Source organism: Solanum pennellii, chromosome 12 (assembly GCF_001406875.1).
Source record: "Solanum pennellii chromosome 12, SPENNV200".
Taxonomy (NCBI): Eukaryota; Viridiplantae; Streptophyta; class Magnoliopsida; order Solanales; family Solanaceae; genus Solanum; species Solanum pennellii.
Genome location: NC_028648.1, coordinates 30,921,902 through 30,942,604, shown reverse-complemented (window position 1 = coordinate 30,942,604; position 20,703 = coordinate 30,921,902). Strand labels below are relative to the sequence as shown.

Genomic DNA, 20,703 nt, shown 5'->3' with positions numbered 1-20,703 from the left:
AGATCCCCCACCCACCCACCCACCCCTGCCTTTGTATGACCTCTCAATGCACCAGTAACCACCATGTAATTCGTACTATCTTCTCTTTCCCACACCAAAATTGACTGGTCACAGGCACCGGAAAATAACACAGACTCATCGAAGCTTGACGACAATGCATTCACCGCCGATTTATACTTCTCCAACATCGCAACCAAACCAATTTTACCTTTCTTCTCTGCATACGATTTCCCCCAAACCCAAATTCGTTTATCAGCCAAACATGTAAAAAATTGTTACATCCTTCCCTACAACAACAGCGTTAATTGCATCATCATGAGCTTTAATCGATTCAATACACATCAATTCTGAACCTCCCCAAATTTTCAAACACCGATTCCACGAAACAAAGCACATCAAATTCTCATTCACAGCTAACCCAGAAGCAGCATCATGATGTTTGATCCACATTTTTTTCTTATGTCTTCTCACATTTGCATAACTACTCAGAAACACAAATCGGCGTAATCGATCCTCAAGCGCCGGGAGAGTTGCGATTAGTTTATGCTGCTTATTGGGTGTTAATTTCCACACCCGAATTTCACAATCCTGATGGGCAATAAAGATTTTACCAGCGAGGAAAGTAACAGATTTAGCAGAACCAGAAGATAGGTCTTTGTTGAAAATATCATAAGTGTGAAATTTATGAGTTCGAAAACGTTGATTTCATTTGAGGAAGCTACATATAACAGATTGTTATGCATAGCAAGGAAAGTTACATAGGCAATTCTGGGATTTAGAGAATTTAAGCAACGGGCGGAGATAGCGAGGTTTAAAGTTCCAGGGGAGAGATTTTGGAGAGAAGGAATAGAAGGTCAAGTTAAAAGTGAGAGATTGCTTTGTAAACTGCTGAGAGAATTTGTTTTTTGAGAAAATAATGACGGTGAAGCAGTACTAATGGGTGAATCAGAGAAGTTACTTGCATCATCGAAAAACACCCCTTTTGCTGGAGGAACACGGTGGTCGACGACGGTATTGATGGAGGAGGAAGATGAAATCCATGATCGGAAATTCATGTTGCCGGCGGGATATACAATAGAATATGTGTTTTGTCCATAAGAAAAGAGAAGAAAAGAAAATCGATAGGGGCAGGTGCTGATTTTTATTTTTTGGGATGAAGGGTAGAGGGTGGGGAGGAAGAAGATGAAGTGGGAATATGGAAAATGAGTATAGAGAGAAAAAAATTTGCACCTTTCAAAAATATTATTTATTTTAAATATTTAATATCTGATGTGCCATTAAAAAATAATAATAATACTGATGTGTTATTAAAAAATGATGTAGAATTTAATGTGTAAATTGAGTGTAATACACACACACACCAATGATGAGAAAAGGGTTTGAAATATTGTGTTTTATTTAGTTTAGGGGTCCAGATGACAAAGAGGTAAGTAGAAGGGTTCAAAATACAAACTGATACAAGTACGAGAGTCTACCAGACCATTCCTCCCATAAAATAAATTTAAGTAACTATGTCTATAAAAAGTTAAATTACATCAAATTAGGCAGAACAGATTACGACCACCCTAAACTTGTCGAGTTTTATTTGGTGCACACCAAAACTTCACATTGTCCTAAATATCCCCTCAACTTGGTTATTTATAGCCACAACCCCCTTGAACGCTTACAATCCTGAATGTGTGATGCACATGCTTCCACATGGATTTTTTTGTCCACGTGGTTTTACTTATAATAAAATATATATTTTATCTTTCTAAGATCACTAATTATTTAAATCACCTTTTCCAGGTCAGTTCCGTAAAATAAAAATGGAACAACAATAATTTCAGTATAATTTTTTTAAAACTGGTAATTTGTATTCTTCAACATCAATGGCTATGTTGGCCACCTCCAAAGAGTTCATAGTAAAAGACGGAAAAAATACTTACAAAGATCCTATAAAATCCATTAGTTGGATTTCCTCTTTTATATTTTGTTCTTTACACTGAAAACCTAAAGAGGTATTAACTATCCACTTAATCTTCTGTATAGAGTACTCTTCTCCTTTAAAGATCCTCTAGTACCTCTCAAGCTGGGATGGTCTTCCACCATTTTTTCTAGCTCTTGCTTCCTCCTCTCCTGATCCAACAACTAAGCAAGTCTGCAGTGTGCTCAGGCATGATCCTATGTACTCCGACAACAGTAGTGAATAATGCCCATACTTGTGTTGTAACTTCACAATGCAAGAATAGGTGTTTGTTGGTTTCTGATACCTCCTTGCATAGCAAGCATCTAGAGGCTATATTGATCCCCCTCTTTCGTAGTGCCTCATGTGTCAAGCATGCTTTCCTAGCAAGGATAGGAGTTCGGTTACCCATGCCACTTCCCAGTCATTTAAGAACTTTCTAAAGATCAAGTTCACACCTTGTGGAGACCACTTCTTGTATGTTGAAGTTAGGATTCAGGCTAATTAAAAACAAGCTAGGAAAGAAAGATTGATAATTCCCATGACCACTCCAATTCTCTTTCGAGAACAGAAACTTGTCTCCCCTTCCAATTTTTACTCTTAGGCTTGAGAGAATCAGGAATGACAACCAGAGATTCCCGATTGACTTCCAAACCCCCACACCATAGGTGTGGGACACCTCATTTGTGTACATCCGGCGGTTCTGACCATAGTTATGCAAAATTACCCACTTCCATAAGGAATGCTCCTATTGGGCAAATTTCCAAAGGCATTTTTTGAGCAAATTCACCAAATTAAACTTTTCTCAATCTTGTTTCCTTGCCTCAAGATGTTCCTCGACAGATTGTCCAATATTTTCACCACCTTGTCAAGGATGGGAAATAAGGACATCACATAGGTTGGCGATGAGTCTAGGACTACATTTATCAATACAACTCTACCACCCAAAAAGAGGTACTGTGATTTCTAGAGAGCTAGTTTCTTCTATGTTTTCTCTATTATTCCATCACATATATTCATTGCTTAGTGTTTGGCACCCAATCTCATTCCCAAATAGATTGTGGTTATCTCCCCAACCTGCACTTCAAATATCTGAATTTGTTGTACATCTTTAACTGGGAAAATGTTGTTTTTCCTCTAGTTAATATTCAAACCAAAGCAAGCTTCAAAGATTACTAAGATTAGCCTTAGGTAGCAAATTTGTTCTTGTTTAGCTTCACTATTAAACTACTATGTCAGTAGCATATAGTGGATGAGTCACCTCCAAAGTTTCATTGTTTCTGTTCTTAATGGTGAAACCCCTTATCCAGTTATTTGTTGCAGCCTTCCTCATCAGATTGTCCAACCCCTCCATAGCTATAATGAACAGAAAAGGGAGTGGGTATCCTTTTGTCTAAGGCCTCTTTAAGCTGGAAAAAAAAACCTGCAGATTTTCATTTATCAGAATGGAGAACCTGGTAGTTTTAATACAGAATGCTATCCATTTAAGCCACCTGTTCCCCAATCTCATTTTCCTAATTGTATTCAACATGAAATTTCAGTTAATGTGATCAAAAGCCTTTTCTATGACTAGCACTCTAGCTTGCACATAATTCCTATAACTTCTTTAATCCTAGTGTCAATGCACTCACTAGCAATAGAATCAGCATCCATTATTTGCATCCCTTTAATGAAAGCCATCTTATTGTTGTTTATAACCCTGTTGATTACTTTCTTTAATCTCTCCTCCAACACCATTGCTATGACTTAATAGACACCAAAGAGCCAGTTGATGAGTCTGAAGTCTCTTAGATCATTTGCCCCTACACTCTTAGGGATCAAAGCTATAAAAGTGGCATTGAAGCTCTTCTCAAACTTCTGGTGTGAGTGGAATCTAGGAAGTGTCTACATTAGTTCCCCCTTTGATGTTTCCCAAAGGGATTGGAAGAAATCCATAATCAAGCCATCTGGGCCAATAGCTTTATCAGCAACACACATCTTAAGACCTGCAAGTACCTCTTCTTCCTTAAAAACTCCTTCCAAACTCTCTTTTTACTCTGTTGAGATTCTTTGTACTTCATGTATGTTCAAAGGTCTCTAGATTTCTGTTTCTTTGTAAAGATTAGGGCAGAAATCCACAATAGATCCTCTGATGGCCACAGGGTCATTTGATTGTTCCCCATTGATCATAATGGAGACAATTGTGTTGAGCCTTCTGCGTGAAGTAGTCATTCTGTGAAAAAACTAAGTGTTCTTATCCCCACTATTGATCCACTGAACTCTATCTCTAAGAGATCTCTTCATTTCTAGCCACTTCATCATATTCCATAGCGAGACGAGCCTTTATTAGCTGCTCATCATCAATTAAGGGTCTTCTCTCCCGGATGGTTTCCAAGTCCCCTATTTGATCTAAAATATAATTTTTCCTTGTCCTCTGGTTCCTTGTGCTCCTTGCATTCTATGAGTTTTGCCTTTGACAAACTTAATTTTTTTGCGAGAATGTAGCCAAAAGTGCAAAAAGAAAGAAGCACCACCATTCTTAGACTTTTTCTTCATAACCTTCTACATTCAGCCACCACCTTTAAAACTTGAAGTACAATTTTCTGAATGTTTCACCCATACAAGTCAAAAGGATGGGATTGTGATTAGACCCACGTCTAGGAAGAGAACTTTGACCAATCCTAGTGAACATTTCATCCAAAGGGAAGGAGTACAACAACCTACCTATTTTGGAGGCATTGAGGTGAGTTCCCCCCCCCCCAAGTGAAAGACCCCGAGAATCTATGAGTTCTAACTCGTCGATGCAGTTGGAGAAGTCAAAAGGGAATCCTCGTTGTGTTAAAATCTCCTCAAACAACCCACGATTCCCCCCCACACATACTTCTCATTGCTCCTAACTTTTCCCATAAATCCTTTCTTTCATTCATGCAGCAGGATGCATAAACAGCTGTGAAAAACCAATCGAGATCCTGATTTACTCTGCCTAATTTATAGGTAATCATTTGGCTACCACTCTCTAATACTTCCCTCCTTCAAGCCCATTTATCCCACTTGATCACCATTCCTCCCTTAGTCCCTATTGCTTTCCGTCCATATTCCCCCATCCATCTATTTCCTTCCAGTTGTTGTATATAACTTCCCACTATCCCATTTAGCTTTATCTCCACCACGACTGTGATATATGCTCCCACCGATTGAATTTTGTTCCTAACTAGTTCTCTTATCTCCTTCGTGTTTAACCCCCCAACATTCCAGGCTAGAATTTTCAACTTCATCACAACTGAGCAGTTTGTTTACTCTCTACTTTTTGATTTGCTCCTTGGATACGTATCCTTGAATTTAACATCAAAGACACAATTTTTTCATCTGCTTAAAAATCAATTGCTTATCCAAATTTTATGTTGATATCATAGTTGGAGAAGTCACATTCTCTCTCCTTTGATCAATCTTTAACAACAATGAAGTAGCCTCATTTAAGTTCGAGAATATTGTTTTGGACCCACAGATTTATTTTTTTCCTTTGCGTCTTTGTTGAAAGGCATCTACATTTATTGGAGTTGGGCCACCCAATGAATTTCTTTTTCAAATTGCCTATGTCATCCGTCTCTCCTTCACTTCACTGCATTCCTCACTTTTTTTATTCAAATTTCTCTTTTCTGCATATAGTTGGGTTTTGGCTCCCAAAAGATCTATTCTTTATGGAACTATTATTTTTTCAATTTCAATATCAGGCTTTGGTTAACATAAGGTAGATAGTTGTCTTGAACTTATATGGTGATGGGCCATAAGTTAATTTCATTCATAAAAGGTTCAACATTCTTTTGAATAGAGGATCGACCCATAAGCTTTGGCCCAAGAGTGCTTAGCTGATCAAAATTCTTGGTAGGCTTTTTCATTAAACCCTTATGCCCTTTCTCATTTGAATGAGAGGAAGGTCCACTTTCTTTTAAATGAAGAAAAGGCCCCCAACATAGCTAGGGCAAAAATGGTCCACTGGCCCTACTCCTTTTGAATAATTGCATACAGCCACATGCCCTTCATCTATGTCCATTATGTAAAAACCACGATCCTTTCCATTATCCAGCAAATCTTTTCTCTTTACCCTAACTCTATGTTTTCCCTTTCTCCACAGTTGATTGACACAAGATGTCATCACTTTCTTCATGAAAAATTTTATCCTCTATTGTTCAACAACCCAATTTTTTTCAAATTTTGTCGGCACCTCTACCGATACCGATAACTTGAATCTCCACTCCCCATCTTTAGCTTTAACAGATGTCGGAATATTTTCTGGCGGAACCTTTACTTTAATTTGAGCCCATCTCAAATGATTTTTGAGCTCCGTCTCCAACCATCAACCCCATTTTTCCCGATCTCCTTTATAACCCTTAACATAGTTGAAGTGGTAGACCAAGAACCTAATTCAACACCAGTTGAAATTCGTAGAATTGAGTATGCTCCAACTATGGGTGACCACCAATCTAGCTTGAGTTTTCTACCCTGTTTTCTCCAAGATCCTTCTATGAAGTGTTTTATGTCCTTCACACTTTGGAATGCAAATAAGAATTGACTATTTTTTTATTTGGCTAAAGATAATGATAATCTAATCAAGGCGAGGAAAAGAAGAATGCACTGTTAGAAATGAATAATAATTGCATCTAAAGAAGAAACAAACAAAATTTCAAAAAAGTATTTTATGCAGTTGACCAAAAAAAAAAAGAACACCCAATTGAAATAAACAGTCTTTGCCTGAAAAAATGCACATTCTTTTTCCTTTGTGTAGAAAATTCCAATTTGAACTTCATTATTTCGGCTAAAACAAATAAAGTTCCAACTAAATTTTGTAAATATGGATCCAGAAAGAGAAAGAAATGTATATAGTTGAAATAAATTATCACTACATCTGTGAGAATAAAAAGCACATTCGAATAAAATGTGCAATGTATATTTAGAAAAAATATAGAGAAATACAATTGATTATGTGACAATTAATAGTTGAAAACACCCACTTGAAAGCTGACTTTTTCAATTTTTCTTTGCTCCCACGCACCTAAATGAGAGTACATTCACTCTCTTTGCCACATCAGCGTGTCAAGACTATCAAATTACCAAATTAAGAGAGAGGTCAATGCAAAGTTCAAGTGTGAACCAAATAAAAACTCGACAAGTCTACGGGGCTCTCGATCTATTCTGACTAAAATTAATGAAAGATGTACATGATTATTAATTTATTATAATAAAATAACAATCATTGAATTGACATTTTGCTAGCTTAATTAAGATTAATGGATGAATTTTAGTTTTAAGGTAATCACGACATCACCAAATGTGCCAAGCCGGCTTTAACCGAGGCAAGCTAAATTGTTGAGCTAAATATAGTGAGCCAATCCCCGAGCCGGCTCAGTTCGTTGCCCAGGCCTACTCTAAAGCATCCCTTGCTATCTACTACATAGCAACTCTCCTGCAATAAATAATAAATCTGAACAACAGAAACAAATTTGTTTGACATGCACCCAAATCTTGCTTTCATGTAGAAGCTAGAATTTTCAGCTAAGCTCTTCAACAGAAATCGTAATTACCCAACCATGACAAGTAACTAGTTAGCAGTGGAACTTATGAGTCTGGTAAGAGCTGACATACCACAGGGGAGAACTGAAAAGTTTCACTATAGATAGAGAAAATAAATAGAGGTCTCAATAGATAACACATTATATTAATTTTGGTACATGATCGCAGCAACTAACTCTTTCACGAAGCAGTATTATAAAATGGAGCACAACTAACCCGAGAAGTTGTTCCCCCACTGTCGTTCAACTCCTTCAACAGCTGCAGCAATTGCACTTCCCTGTTCTGCAGCCTTCTCCATCCTTGATATAGCATCAAAAAGGCATTTTGTGATATCCAGCAATGCTATAACTTCACCATTTTCCACAACTGGAAGGTGGCGGAATTTACCTGTTGATATGAGCAAAACAAGACAACACAAAAATCATAATAAAGAAATAAGACTCTTATCAGATTACTTCAAGGTAGAAATTTGTAAATACACACTGAATGTAGGATATAAAAGTTCTATTGGAAAAAAGAAACACTAGTATTAATAATCTAGCAGGTTTAACACCAGATCAACGTGTATCTCAAGTACAAGACAAGCACATTAACAAGCAGCTTCCAACTTCGTAAACTAAAGCAATATGCCATGTCCTCTGCCAGTTTCAATTGCTACTTTTTCATGCTAGTTACAGGAATGGAAAAGGAAAAACTAATCCTGCTATATTAATTGTAAAGTAATTCCTTGATGAAACTAGGTCCAGGTCTATGAACATTTGTTATGATCTCCGCTCTTTTTTAATGGGGGAGAGAGAAAATCTGAATATAATATGTCAAAAAAGACACCTTGCACCATCTTCTGAAGGGCTTCAATAGCCAATGAATCTGCAGTCACAAAAATGGGGTTCCTGGTCATGACCTTCGAAATAATTGTTTGCTCAGGCCTCAACTCCTCAGCTATAACCCTAGTTGCAATATCCTACACAAAAATCCGAAAGTAAAAAATCAACAAGGCAATAAAACGAGAAAGAACTAATTCTCAATGCTTCTATAGATGTCTTTAGTTTTACTTTTGTAAATGTACCTTCCATATTTCATTTAATAGTCTAACAACTCTCTAGTCTACTCATAGATAAGGGAGGAATAACCTTGCCATGAAGTTGGGGGTTCTTGTCACCAAGGGAAAAGCTGGAAAAAGACACCATTGGGCTCCTGTGGATTTGGGGAGAAGTGTTGGGTTTTACCATATCTAGAAGAAAATACTAAAAGAAAATGAAAAAAAAACAGCCTCCTGATCCACTTATCTATTTGATTGGTCTCACTGACCACTATCAAGTTCATTGAATGTTAATTATACAGACCTCTATAATTATTTTTTTTGATAAAGGTGTCGCTCTATAATTGATAGAATGGATATTTTTGTTCTTCTTGAACAAACTAAGTTCTGCAGAGATGCATAAACCCTGGAGTTTAAAAAAAAGTTTACAAAAAGCAGTACAACAAACATGTGAATGCATTCACCAAAGCGATCACATAAAATGAAAAAAGAAAAAGGGAGCATTTTCAGAAGACCTTGTCAGTTACTATGCCAGAGAGTAAGGCGTTTGCATCAGTCAGTAGAACGGCATCAATTCGTCTGGCTGCCATCCGCCGACATGCCTCGGACACGGTGGTGCCCTCCGGAATTGTCAGTGCCTTGGATAACCTTAGCTTTTTCACTGTTCTCTCCCCAGCAACGGACCTAAAAGAAGACATGTGAGCATCGAAATGCACAAAACGTGCCCACTACCATGCATAAACATTATCACAAAAGTAAGATAAAATATATGGTTCCCCCTACAACCAAGTGTTTTTTTGTCAAACTTAGTGAATCTTTTTGTGAAGGTAAAGGTAATACTATTAGAACAGTAGCCAGAAGGTAGTAGAAAAAGATGATAAATTGCGGTTTCCCTAAGATTTCCCAAAATTGTGTCTGAACATTTAATAAAGAATTTAGAAAAGAAATACTTCATGTTCCACATCTCATGAAAAGCAAATAGAGGTTGACTTCCATATAATAGAACATAAAAAAGATTGGATTGATATCTTACGAGTGAGGTGGAGAAGAAGGCTTGCTCTGGCTCTGGCTAGTAGGAGGATTTGTGTCAGATTGATTGACAGATTTCTTCAAAGTTGAAATGTTTCGTTTCTGTACCAAACTATTGCGCCTGGGCGCTGGAGGCACTTGACTACTCATAGTTTTTTCCAGAATTTTCAGAGAATATGTCTAAGGCATCAACACATCGAGAGAGAATTCAATGGGGTTTAGGAGGTGGCTGGGAAGATGCCGTGCCCTAACCCAAACCCTCTCCTCTGCAAATCTTTTTCTTTGCCCCTGCTCTCTCTCCCACCTCTTCATTTTCTCGTCATTTAATTAATGCTAAACTTCTCTTTTCTTACCCTACGTGGATGGTTTTGTTGCACTCAAAATTTTACATCTCATAACTGTTATTATATGTTATTGAATCCTTCACTTTTATTTGTCGTGTTTTTTTCAAATTTATTTGATATTATCATAGTTAAATTATATCACTTTCTTATTTTCACAAAGAATGACATCGTTTGACTTGACACGGAGTTTAGAAGTATAAAGAAAACTTTTGAATTTCGTGATCCTAAATTAAAGTTAGGTCAAATGTATAAAATTGTCCTTTGATCTTGTGGTCTTAAATATGCCACGTGGAAAACTGAAATTAAAATATTATCAAAACAGGAAGAAATCATACTTTTTGAAACAGACTAAAGAGGAAAGAACATCATTCTTTTTTAAACGAAAGGAGTATATATTAATTCGATATCTTAAACAAAAAAAATAGATATTCAAAAAACTATACTAAAAGTACTATAAATTGCAATTTCTTGCTTGTCAATATGATGAAAAATACATCGTTAAATATTTTTCAAATTTCTTATAGTTTGAATCTAAGAGAAGAAACCACCACAAGTAAAAATGGACGGACGGAGTACATGTTTTAACCTCGTTGTTTTGTGATGGTCAGACATTAATGCTATTTTTTTCAGTAATTGATGATATCTGCATTATTCTATCGCAATTATTTGTTTATAACTTTCTTTGAATTGCCTATGTGTTTTTTTAATCGATATGCTAGTTGTAACTGTCTTTCATAACTGTCATTTTGTTCATGAAAGACTCACTTTCAATCAATACATACGTGATGTTGGGACCTTAGGTTTGTCACAAATTCTTTTCAAAATCTCCATTTTTGGAAGTTGTCATACATGTGTTCGAGCGCATAGTTTTTCTACCATGGGACCATGTACCTTCTTGAATAAGAATATTTTTCGTCTGTATCTATCCAATTCTTAGAAACTTGAGATCATGTTATATCCACCTTATAATTAGGTCAACATGATCAAACATAGGTGGTTTGATCCTTGGTATCAATCCACATTATTAGACGTCATCTTATTGTCCTAGGGGTCCGACACCCACTAGACCAATGCATAATTATGTGTCAGTGTTATCATTGATCATTGATAAATTAAAATTTCTTTTTGTTGTTTTATTTGTGGATTAACAATGGCATTACCAAAATTTGTCAATACTCGAATGGTGGTGGAAGTGTCACATAAGCTTAAGAAATGGTGGGAGAACATTAAATGAGATCATGCTAGGGAGGTTCATCAACTATTGAGTTTCTTAACATTGCTCATTTATGTTGCCCCTGATCGATATCTGATCAAAGCTTTGATAAAGTGTCGGGATCCTATAAGAATGGTATTTTGATTTTACGATTTTCATGAGTTATTGTAACACTCCGAAAAGTTAAGAACTAATCTAGAGCCTAAAATGAGTGTCCAAGGTTTAGATACTGTTTTATGACCTAAAATAATGTTTAGAAGTCATCCGAGAAGTTTTAGAGCCAAGACGTCAAAGGGCGTCCATGAAGTCCGAAAACTAGCCTAGTTGAACTAGTTGATGTTGCTATGTTTGGGAATGGTTTCGAAGGGTCAAATGAAGTCTACAACTTGTAAAGAGACTTTGGTTAGTTAGAGTGTAGTATAAAGAGTCTAAACGTCCAATAACGACGCCCCAAGAATCACCCGAAGGGTCATAGAGGAGGACCGCAACATGGGTAGGCAGGCCGCCAAAGCAGCCTGCGAAAGTCAGAATCAGTGGGATGCTGCGTGACGCAGCCCACACGGACCTCACTATCCCAAAAATTATTTTTCGGAAATAAAATACGTGTTGGCTCCGGGATGTGGAGCCACTTCCCATATTCGGTAAAATCGTATTTTTTATATTTAGACTTCACAAAATGACCAATTTAAGTGAGGGGTATTTTGGGTAATTTAGGGGGTGATTATATATAGCCTAAGGGTCATTTTAAGTCAATTATCACTCACCCAAACCCAAATTCCCAAAACAAAATCCAAAAGCTCTCACCTCTCTCTACTTTCTCTCTTCCCAAATCCTCCATTGAAGAATGAACAAAGCTTGAGGAAGAAGGTCAATTTCTCTAGGATTTCACTTAAATTTCGTGGATTAATCTTCATTAAGGTATGGTTCTTCACTCTTGGGATTCCTTTCCCCAAGAGGTCCTTTCAAAGTTGATTTCTAAATTACCCAATTCCATTAGGTTTTCTAGTTCTAATGAGTTTTCTTCTAAACTTCAAATTGATGATTAATTGTGACTTCCTATGACTAATTGAGTATAGATTGTTGATTAATTGATGTTAATTGATACAATTTCATATTGATCATGTATTATTCCCTAAATTTTTTATCTCGGTCATGAATTGATGGGATTTGAAGAATGAATTGATTATTAGACTTGTTTTATCTATTCTAATTCATGAATGGATTTACTAAGGTAATGTATGGTTGGAGTTGGATCTAATTCTTGATGAACCCAAATTATCTTAACCCTAGGTTATGGATGTTAATTGGGATAGTGCTGATGCAATTGACCTAGTTCTTGTGTTAATTACTATTGATTGATGTTGATACACCTATTATTGGATGTAATTGGTTGGTTGATGGTAAGACCATGATGATGGCTTTTGAAGGAGATTTGGTAAGTCTTCATGATCCTAACCTTTACTTCAACTATGATGGTTTGTGATTGGTGATGTAGTTCAATTGAAGTATACCTTGTGAATTGCCTACATAGGTGTTGGTATGATGTTGAATTGAAATGTCTTTGACTATGATTTGTGAGGTGTTGGTTAAGATGTAAATGTTATAAGGATGATGAATGATTTATCAATGTGCTTTATTATGAAGTGATATGTTAATGTGCTAACCTCACTTATATGAATTGTAATGAAAGGACTATACTCATGCAATTCTTATTGAGCTATGATGATGATGATGATTATACAAGGGTTAGACCCTATGACCTACAATAAGCTATGATGATTAGTAAAGACATTAAAGAAATTTCAAAAGAGACTTAAGCTTAGCACCGAGTGAACTTGACAATGGGAGGTCATGAAATTTTATAGAGGAAGATTCACCCTACAGTTCCACATGTAGTGTTGACTCCCCAATGAAGGATACTCATCTAATGTATTCCCATGAGAGGAGGCCCCAATTTCCAAGTGGTATGTAGAGGTATTATACATGTCTCTTAGTTCTTGAACTATGTTGCCCCCATAGGAAGACTAGCTAGTGGATCCACCTAGAAAGCTACGTTTATGTTTGGTTTTACTTTGGCCGGTAGACCACCTTCCATCGGTGTAAGGTTTTACAACACCGGATTCCACACTTAGCTCTTGTGGTCTCTGTTGATTAAGGCAAGTGCTCCCTAAAATAAAAATGAAGTAATGAAGTACAAACCAACTAAATGGACTTGAGAGGTTTGACATATCCTAGGTAGTATGAGACTCTACCTATGTCTTGCACTAGTTTACCTTGAAGGTAACTTTAGGAGGTTGTTTCTATGTATGTATATGCTTATAATGGTACATGATATGTATATGATGAAATTGCACATTGTTGATACTATATGTTGAGTAGTTTCACTTATGAACGTGTGTTGGTCTATATTGTTAGAGTATGATGATATGTACTCTTAAATACCATGTTATGTGAAGTGGGAGGTTGGTCATGATTCTTGTTGGGTTACTTGATTGAGTAAGGTTATGGGCTTTGTTTGGTCATTGCACTTGTTAACTTGATAGGGTTCATGGGTGATTGTCTTGCTTTGGTTATGTTATAATGTACTCTTATTCATGCTTGTTTAAGTTATAACTTGATGATTAGAGTGGTCTCGATATTATATTCAAGCATGTTGATATGATCATTAACTTGACTATGCTTTGTTTTGTTGGTCTTGTGATGTACATGCCTATGACTTCAGTAATATGTATTTTTGATTGGTATGGTCTTCTTGAATGTGCATAAGGCTTTCAAATGGTAGAATAACATATTTTCAAGAAAGGTTCCTTTTTAGCATGATTTGATAATATATGTGCATATGGTCTCATACTTAATACAAGTGGTGTACTAACCCCATTTCTTCCTTTTGGGGGGATCATTTTAGGTTTCGATTGTTGAAGGACTTTTGAAAATAACTTTGAAGAGGACTTGGAATTCTTAATCATCCAAGTTGGGTAGGTTCTCACTTTCCTAGGGAATGCCACTATCAAGCTATGAAGTTGGTTTTAGTGTTAAGACTCTTATATTTCTTTCATTATCCTTTGGATAGTAATCATTGTATGACCTATATGTGGTCGTATTGTATTGATGTATGGGATAAATCCAATTTGATATACTCTTATTAGATGGTTATGAGATGAGACGACTATTTTGAGACTATGTTATATTCTATATATCTATGTGCAATAGAAGTAGAAGACTAAGTAATCTTCCAATATGAAGGGTCTATGTATACTCGATATATATCTATTATGTGTATGTAGAGGTCAATATAAACCTCAATGTAGAAGTAGTAAAAAGTTTCAAAAATTTCCGCTAATTTTGACCTATGAATGTAATGATGTAAGCTAAGAGGCTAGTCTTAGTCCTCAAAGAGGACACCGACGCAGGTTACATCTAAGAGGTATACCCGGATGTGAGAGATATCACCCACTATAGAGGAAATTAGTGGGTTCATTGATTTGCTATACCATGAGAAGATCATTATTGTATCTCACAGACAATATGCAAACAAGTTCTTAAGTTTTCTAGTATTAAAAGAAAATATCATATTGGAATATTTGGAAATTTCTTTATGAACTCTTTAATTGCAAGGACGACTATAAAACATTCAACAAAAAAATTCTTGCTCGACCGAAAAGTGGGAGAAGAAGTGTTAGAATGTCTATGAGACTTAATGGATGAAAAATGATCCATTACACATAACTTGAGTAATCAAAGACCTAGAAATGCAAGAGAACACTTGGAGTTTGAACAACCGTAGAATTTTCCTTGAGTGCTTTGGAGAGAATTTAGAGGAGATGACATTTCGGGGAATTTGATGGCTTTGAGTGAATGAGAGGAAATTAGGTTGATTTGAAGAATAAAAGTAGTTATGATCCTTAGAATACTCTAAAATGACGTAACTTAGGTGTTAAAAGGGTAGAAAAAGGACAAATCCCCTAAATAAAAATTGATAGACATCTCTTAAGTATTGACCTTTGGTCCATATAAACCTCTACGAACTATCTTGGTAGTCCATAGAACAAGGTATAAATACCAATGATTTAATATAAAAAACCACAAAACCCTTTCTACGGGTCGGGGGAACTTCAATGTCTTGTCTCCTCTCATGGAACCCTAGATCAAAAAATTCCTTAAGTTGGTCCACATTGTTAATGAGTTTCTGTAAGTGTTTCCTAATGATATATCAAGTGTTCCCCCTAAAAGAGAAAGACTTACGCTTTGACCTTCTCCAGGTACGCAACCTATCTCCATTCCTCCTTATCGTATGGCCCAGAAGAACTCAATGAGTTAAATGAGCAATCAAAAGATTTGTTGGAAAAGGGTTTAACTTTACAAAGTATATCTCTATGGGGTGCTCCAGTATTTTTTGTTCGAAATAAATATAATTCGTATGTGTATCAACTATTGATAATTGAACAAAATTGTCATTAAGAACAACTATCTTCTTCCATGGATGGATAATTTGTCCAATCACCAACAAGTAACAAACTACTTATCTAATATTAGACTTCAGTAGAGTAACCACCAATTGAGGGTGAAGGAAGATGACATTTCGATGACGACATTTTAAACTTGATATGATATTTATGAGATTTTGGTGATGTCCTTTGACTTGACTAGTCATCACTTATAGATTTGATGAATAGGGTGTTTAGACAATACCTTGATATGTTTGTTATTGTATTTATCAATGATATCTTGACTTACTCACTCTGTCATCACTTATAAATTTGATGAATATGGTGTTTAGACAATACCTTGATATGTTTGTGATTGTATTTATCAATGATATCTTGACTTACTCAAAGAGTGAGGATGAGCATACCGATCATTTGAGGATTGTATTGCAAGTTATCAAGGACCAACAACTCTTTACAAAATTCAGCAAACATGTATTTTGGTTAAGATACGCGGCTCTTCTTGGTCACATTGTTTCCGCTAATGGTATTGATGTAGATCCTAAGAAAATAGTTGTTGTTAAGAGATGGCCTAGACCTCTATCCCCTTCGGATATTCAAAGTTTCTTGGGTTTGGTTGATTACTAGAGAATGTTTGTTGAAGGGTTTTCCTTGATTGCCTCTCCATTGATGACATTGACCCAAAAACGGTTTAGTTAACTTAAGCGTGTGAAAGAGTTATCAAGAATTGAAAAATAGGCTTACATCTGCTCTGGTGTTGACTTTATCAAAAGGATCTGATGGATTGTAGTTCATATTGGTGCTTCAAGAGTTGGGTTAGGGTGTGTTCATAAGCAAAATGGGAAATTTTAGCTTATTCTTTAAGAAAAATTAAAATTAACAAAAAGACCTATCTTACTCATGATTTGGAACTAGCAACAACCTATTTCCCTTACAGATTTGGATGCGTTACTTATTGGTGTTCATGTTGATGAATTTACCGACCAAAACAAAATAGAATTAAGGTGTATGGGAAAATAAAATAAGATAATAGTCGGGTGTAAATATACAGAAGTATGGTGAAAAATGAAGTTTGATAAAATAAAATAATGATGATACTAAAAGTTAAGAGATTATATCAAGTTTGTGATCTTAAATTATTTAATATGAAGTACAGTATAAGCATGTATGTTGTCTAAAACATATGAAATTTATTATCTTATTTACATGTAGGGAAGATGATGATAAGTGCATATATAAAAAAAAATAACATATATATTAAAATGTAGGATTTATAAAAAGAAAAGAGTACATAATATCCGTAAAACGAATAATAGATGTGTGAAAAAAAAATATCATATATAACAAAATAATAAGTTATAGAGAAACTGTAAAAAATAATTATAAAAAAAGTAATACCTTAAATGCATGGCAAATATATGTGTGTACCTTGTATTTCTTGAACCTGTTGTCATATCTGAAATCTTGATGTAGCGTGTTAACAAATTAAAGTATTTTAGCAATATTGATTTGAAAATTGATAGTAGCAAATATATTTTCATAGAGGAGCGATGTAAAGAATATGAAATAGGCCTAGCTATTGGTTAGCCTCCCCAAAATCATCACTCTTCAAACTTTAGTTTTAGATGGTCTAAAGATCGCCTAATTTTTTCAAATTTGAAGAATTAGGACATCTAAATATTGGACTAAATAATATTAAAGTTAACTCCTGGGTCTACTTAACTTATTTAATTCTAGGCAAGAGATTTGATTGTCCTAAAGAAAAATGTTAAGCATCCTTTAAAAAATTACTAAAACAACTATCATTAAACTTAAGATAATAAAGATAACTAAATGAATAAATTTTTATGGTTTATTTATTTATTTTATAAAGAAAACATGCTATGAGATTTATAATAGCGTGAGGAGCGAGTGTGCAAAAACAAAATAATGAAAATGAGTAGCAATAAATATGTATAAGTGAAAAAAAAATATTTTTTGCAAATTGGAACTCAAAATATTTTGTTCCTACTAAAAATAAATAAGTTAAGCATCATTTAAGACAAAAAAAATAATAATTCTAACAAAACTTATAACATTTGTTTTGGCCTATTCAAATAATATTTTTTAAAAGTAGTATTTTAGAAGCACTTTCGGATTCAAACTATTGCACTTTAAACACAAAAAGCATAATGGTTAGTTCCAAATATATGTACTTTTAAATCTGAAAAATTGGTGTTTTAAACTAATGAAAACAAACTACATTTTTTACACTAAAAATCAGTTTTGTGTTTTCCCTACTAAAATTCTAAGTATATTTGTGTTTCGATTTAATGAAGATTGCTGAAATTCTTAAAGATCGACCATCATGGTTTTGTGACTGCTGAGCAGTGTATGTGCTCAATGTGATGTCCACCGGAACCATTGAATCGCTATACATGCAAGTTGGTATTAAAAAAATTATTCCCGTACCTTTTGTTGGTGTAACACAAATTTTCACTAAATATAGTATTCTGACTTTTTTCCAGCTCTAGCACCTACTACATTGGCACCAACTCATGACTTTTGGTTAATGTGGTATACATTTGTTATGTAAGATTGTAGCCTTGTGGTGTGCATATAAAATCATTGTGTCCCTAGTAAAATTATCAAATAAAAGGTGTTGCCTTATTCCAATTGAAAGTCACAGATACGAAGTAACAATTTCGTTTTCCCTAGCTATTATGTTGATGCAATACATATATTTCTATTGTAAATAAGTGAAAGGTCCCTAAACAACACTCAACATGGTCCTAGCATGCCACCGGTTCAGAGTTTTATGAGAGAAAATATACTTCGGAGTGGATCTATTATGACCGTGTGAAAGGGTGGTTCAATCATTCACATAATTGACCATATGGATTTAGAGGTGTGTTAACTTGTTATTTAAATGATTGTGCTTCTCCCTATTAATTTTCTAACAAATGACAGTTTCAATCTCTCAAAATCTGTGTTTTAAGGCTAAATTATGCATTTCAAAGCTCACAAAAAGAGTTGAATTTCAAGACTCAGAAACATGTATTTTTTTACACTCAAATTTTGCGCAGGTTATGTTCAAAATTCTGCATCTTTTGGGTTCAAAACGCTGCACTTGAGACTCAATACCAACACCTATAAACTCTAAAAAAAGTGATATCTTTAACCTTAAAATATGCACTTCTTTCAACTTCAAAATCTGCACTTTGAACTACAAAAATCTGCACTTTATGCTACCAAAAAACCACACTTCAAAAATCTGTTTATGACAAAAAAAATCTGAAAATAGGTTCACAACATTTGAAACCATTATTCCTAAGTTGAATTTCTTTAGGAGGTCATTCCTTCATCTATATCTATGTCTTCTGTATATATTATATTATATTATTATATTATATTATATCATATTATATTATATTATATTACATTATATTATATTATATTATATTATATTATATTATATTATATTATATTATATTATATTATATTATATTATATTATATTATATTATATTATATTGTATTGTATTATTTTATATTATATTATATTACCTTAAAAGCATAAACTCCTAAATTGAATGTTAAATTCATATAATATCCCTAACCTAGGTTGTGATATTTTCGATGAGTTGTGACTTTTTCGATAAATTGTGACTTTTTTCAAATGGTTGTGATTTTTCGATGAATTGTGACGTTTTCTTTCAAAGGGTTGTTATTATTCAATCAGTTGTGACTTTTCATAAAAATTTTTGACTTTTTTTAAATAATTGTGACTTTTTCAATACGGTGTGACTTCTCGGAATGGTCATGAATTTTCAGATTAAACACAAAAAATGCTTTTTCATACTCTTCTTCTTCTTGCATTTAAAAAATTTCTTGTGGTTTATTGTCGTTGAGTGAGTTCGAAGTTTAGCGAAATATGAGGTACCACTGTTCTGATAAAGTAAATCGTTCTATCCTAAGTAGATATATTCTTTAACCATGGGTACTTGAAGAAAATAATTTTTATGATCTAATAATAATATTTTTTTTTACTTAATGTATACATTAGTATGTAATGTTCCAATATATGATGCTAGCATGATGTAGTCTATATACATTTAATTTTGTTAACGATTTCTCTTGTGATGAAGATATACGCTTCTGAATAACTATTTCCAAAATTATTAGACTTCTTAAAATAGTTAGATACTTGTCATGAGTTGTTCTTTTATGCTCAAGACAACAAGATGACTATATTTATTAATTCTACTTCTGTGATTTTGATTGTGACAACAAGATGACTATATTTATTAATTCTACTTTTGTGATTTAGATTGTCAGGAAGTTTGGTTCAAAATAGTTATTACTGTATAAACATAGTATGTCTTAGTTTATTTTAATTATTTATATATTGGTTTGTTTTAATTTTTATGATATTGATATTTTCATTAATGCAAATATATGTGTATATGTGTGTTTGCACATGCGTGTGCGTGTGTGTTTAAATAAGGCTTTGCTTGGTCATTGCACTTGTTGACTTGCTAGGGGTTCATGGATGATTGTCTTGCTTTGGTTATGTTATAATGAACTCTTATTCGTGATTTTTGAAGTTATAACTTGATGATTAGAATGACCTCGGTATTATATTCAAGTATGTTGATATGATCATTAACTTGACTATGCTTTGTATTGTTGGTCTTGTAATGTACATGCCTATGACTTAAGGAATATGTCTTTTTGATTGGTATGGTCTTCTTGAATGTGCATAAGGTTTTCAAATGGTAAAATAACATGTTTTCAAGACAGGTCCCTTTTTAGAATGATTTGATAATATGTGTGCATATGGTCTCATACTTCGTACAAGTGGTGTACTAACCCCATTTCTTCCTTTTGGGGGATCATTTTAGGTTTCGATCGTTGAAGGACTTTTGAAGACGACTTTGAAGAAGACTTGGAATTCTTAATCATCCAAGTTGGGTAGGTTCTCAATTTTCGAGGGCAATGCCACTATCAAGCTATGAAGTTGTTTTTAGTTGTAAGACTCTTATGTTTCTTTCATTTTCCTTCAGATAGTAATCATTATGTGATCTATATATGGTCTTATTGTGTTGATGTATGGGCTAAACCCAATTTGATATACTCTTACTAGATGATTATGAGATGAGA

At 34.4% G+C, this 20,703-nt stretch overlaps 1 protein-coding gene across 1 annotated transcript in view; it reads right to left on the bottom strand.

Moving 5' to 3' along the window:
* Window positions 1–9,710, bottom strand: part of LOC107007176 (CBS domain-containing protein CBSCBSPB3) — a 33,743-nt gene extending 24,033 nt beyond the window's left edge. Inside the window, exons 1-4 of the mRNA XM_015205674.2 lie at window positions 9,565–9,710; window positions 9,047–9,215; window positions 8,321–8,453; window positions 7,709–7,879 (exon numbers count right to left, since the gene is read on the bottom strand). Of these exons, the coding sequence (XP_015061160.1) occupies window positions 7,709–7,879; window positions 8,321–8,453; window positions 9,047–9,215; window positions 9,565–9,710 (619 nt within the window). The remainder of the gene's footprint in view (window positions 1–7,708; window positions 7,880–8,320; window positions 8,454–9,046; window positions 9,216–9,564) is intronic.
* Between the last annotated feature and the right edge of the window lie 10,993 nt (window positions 9,711–20,703).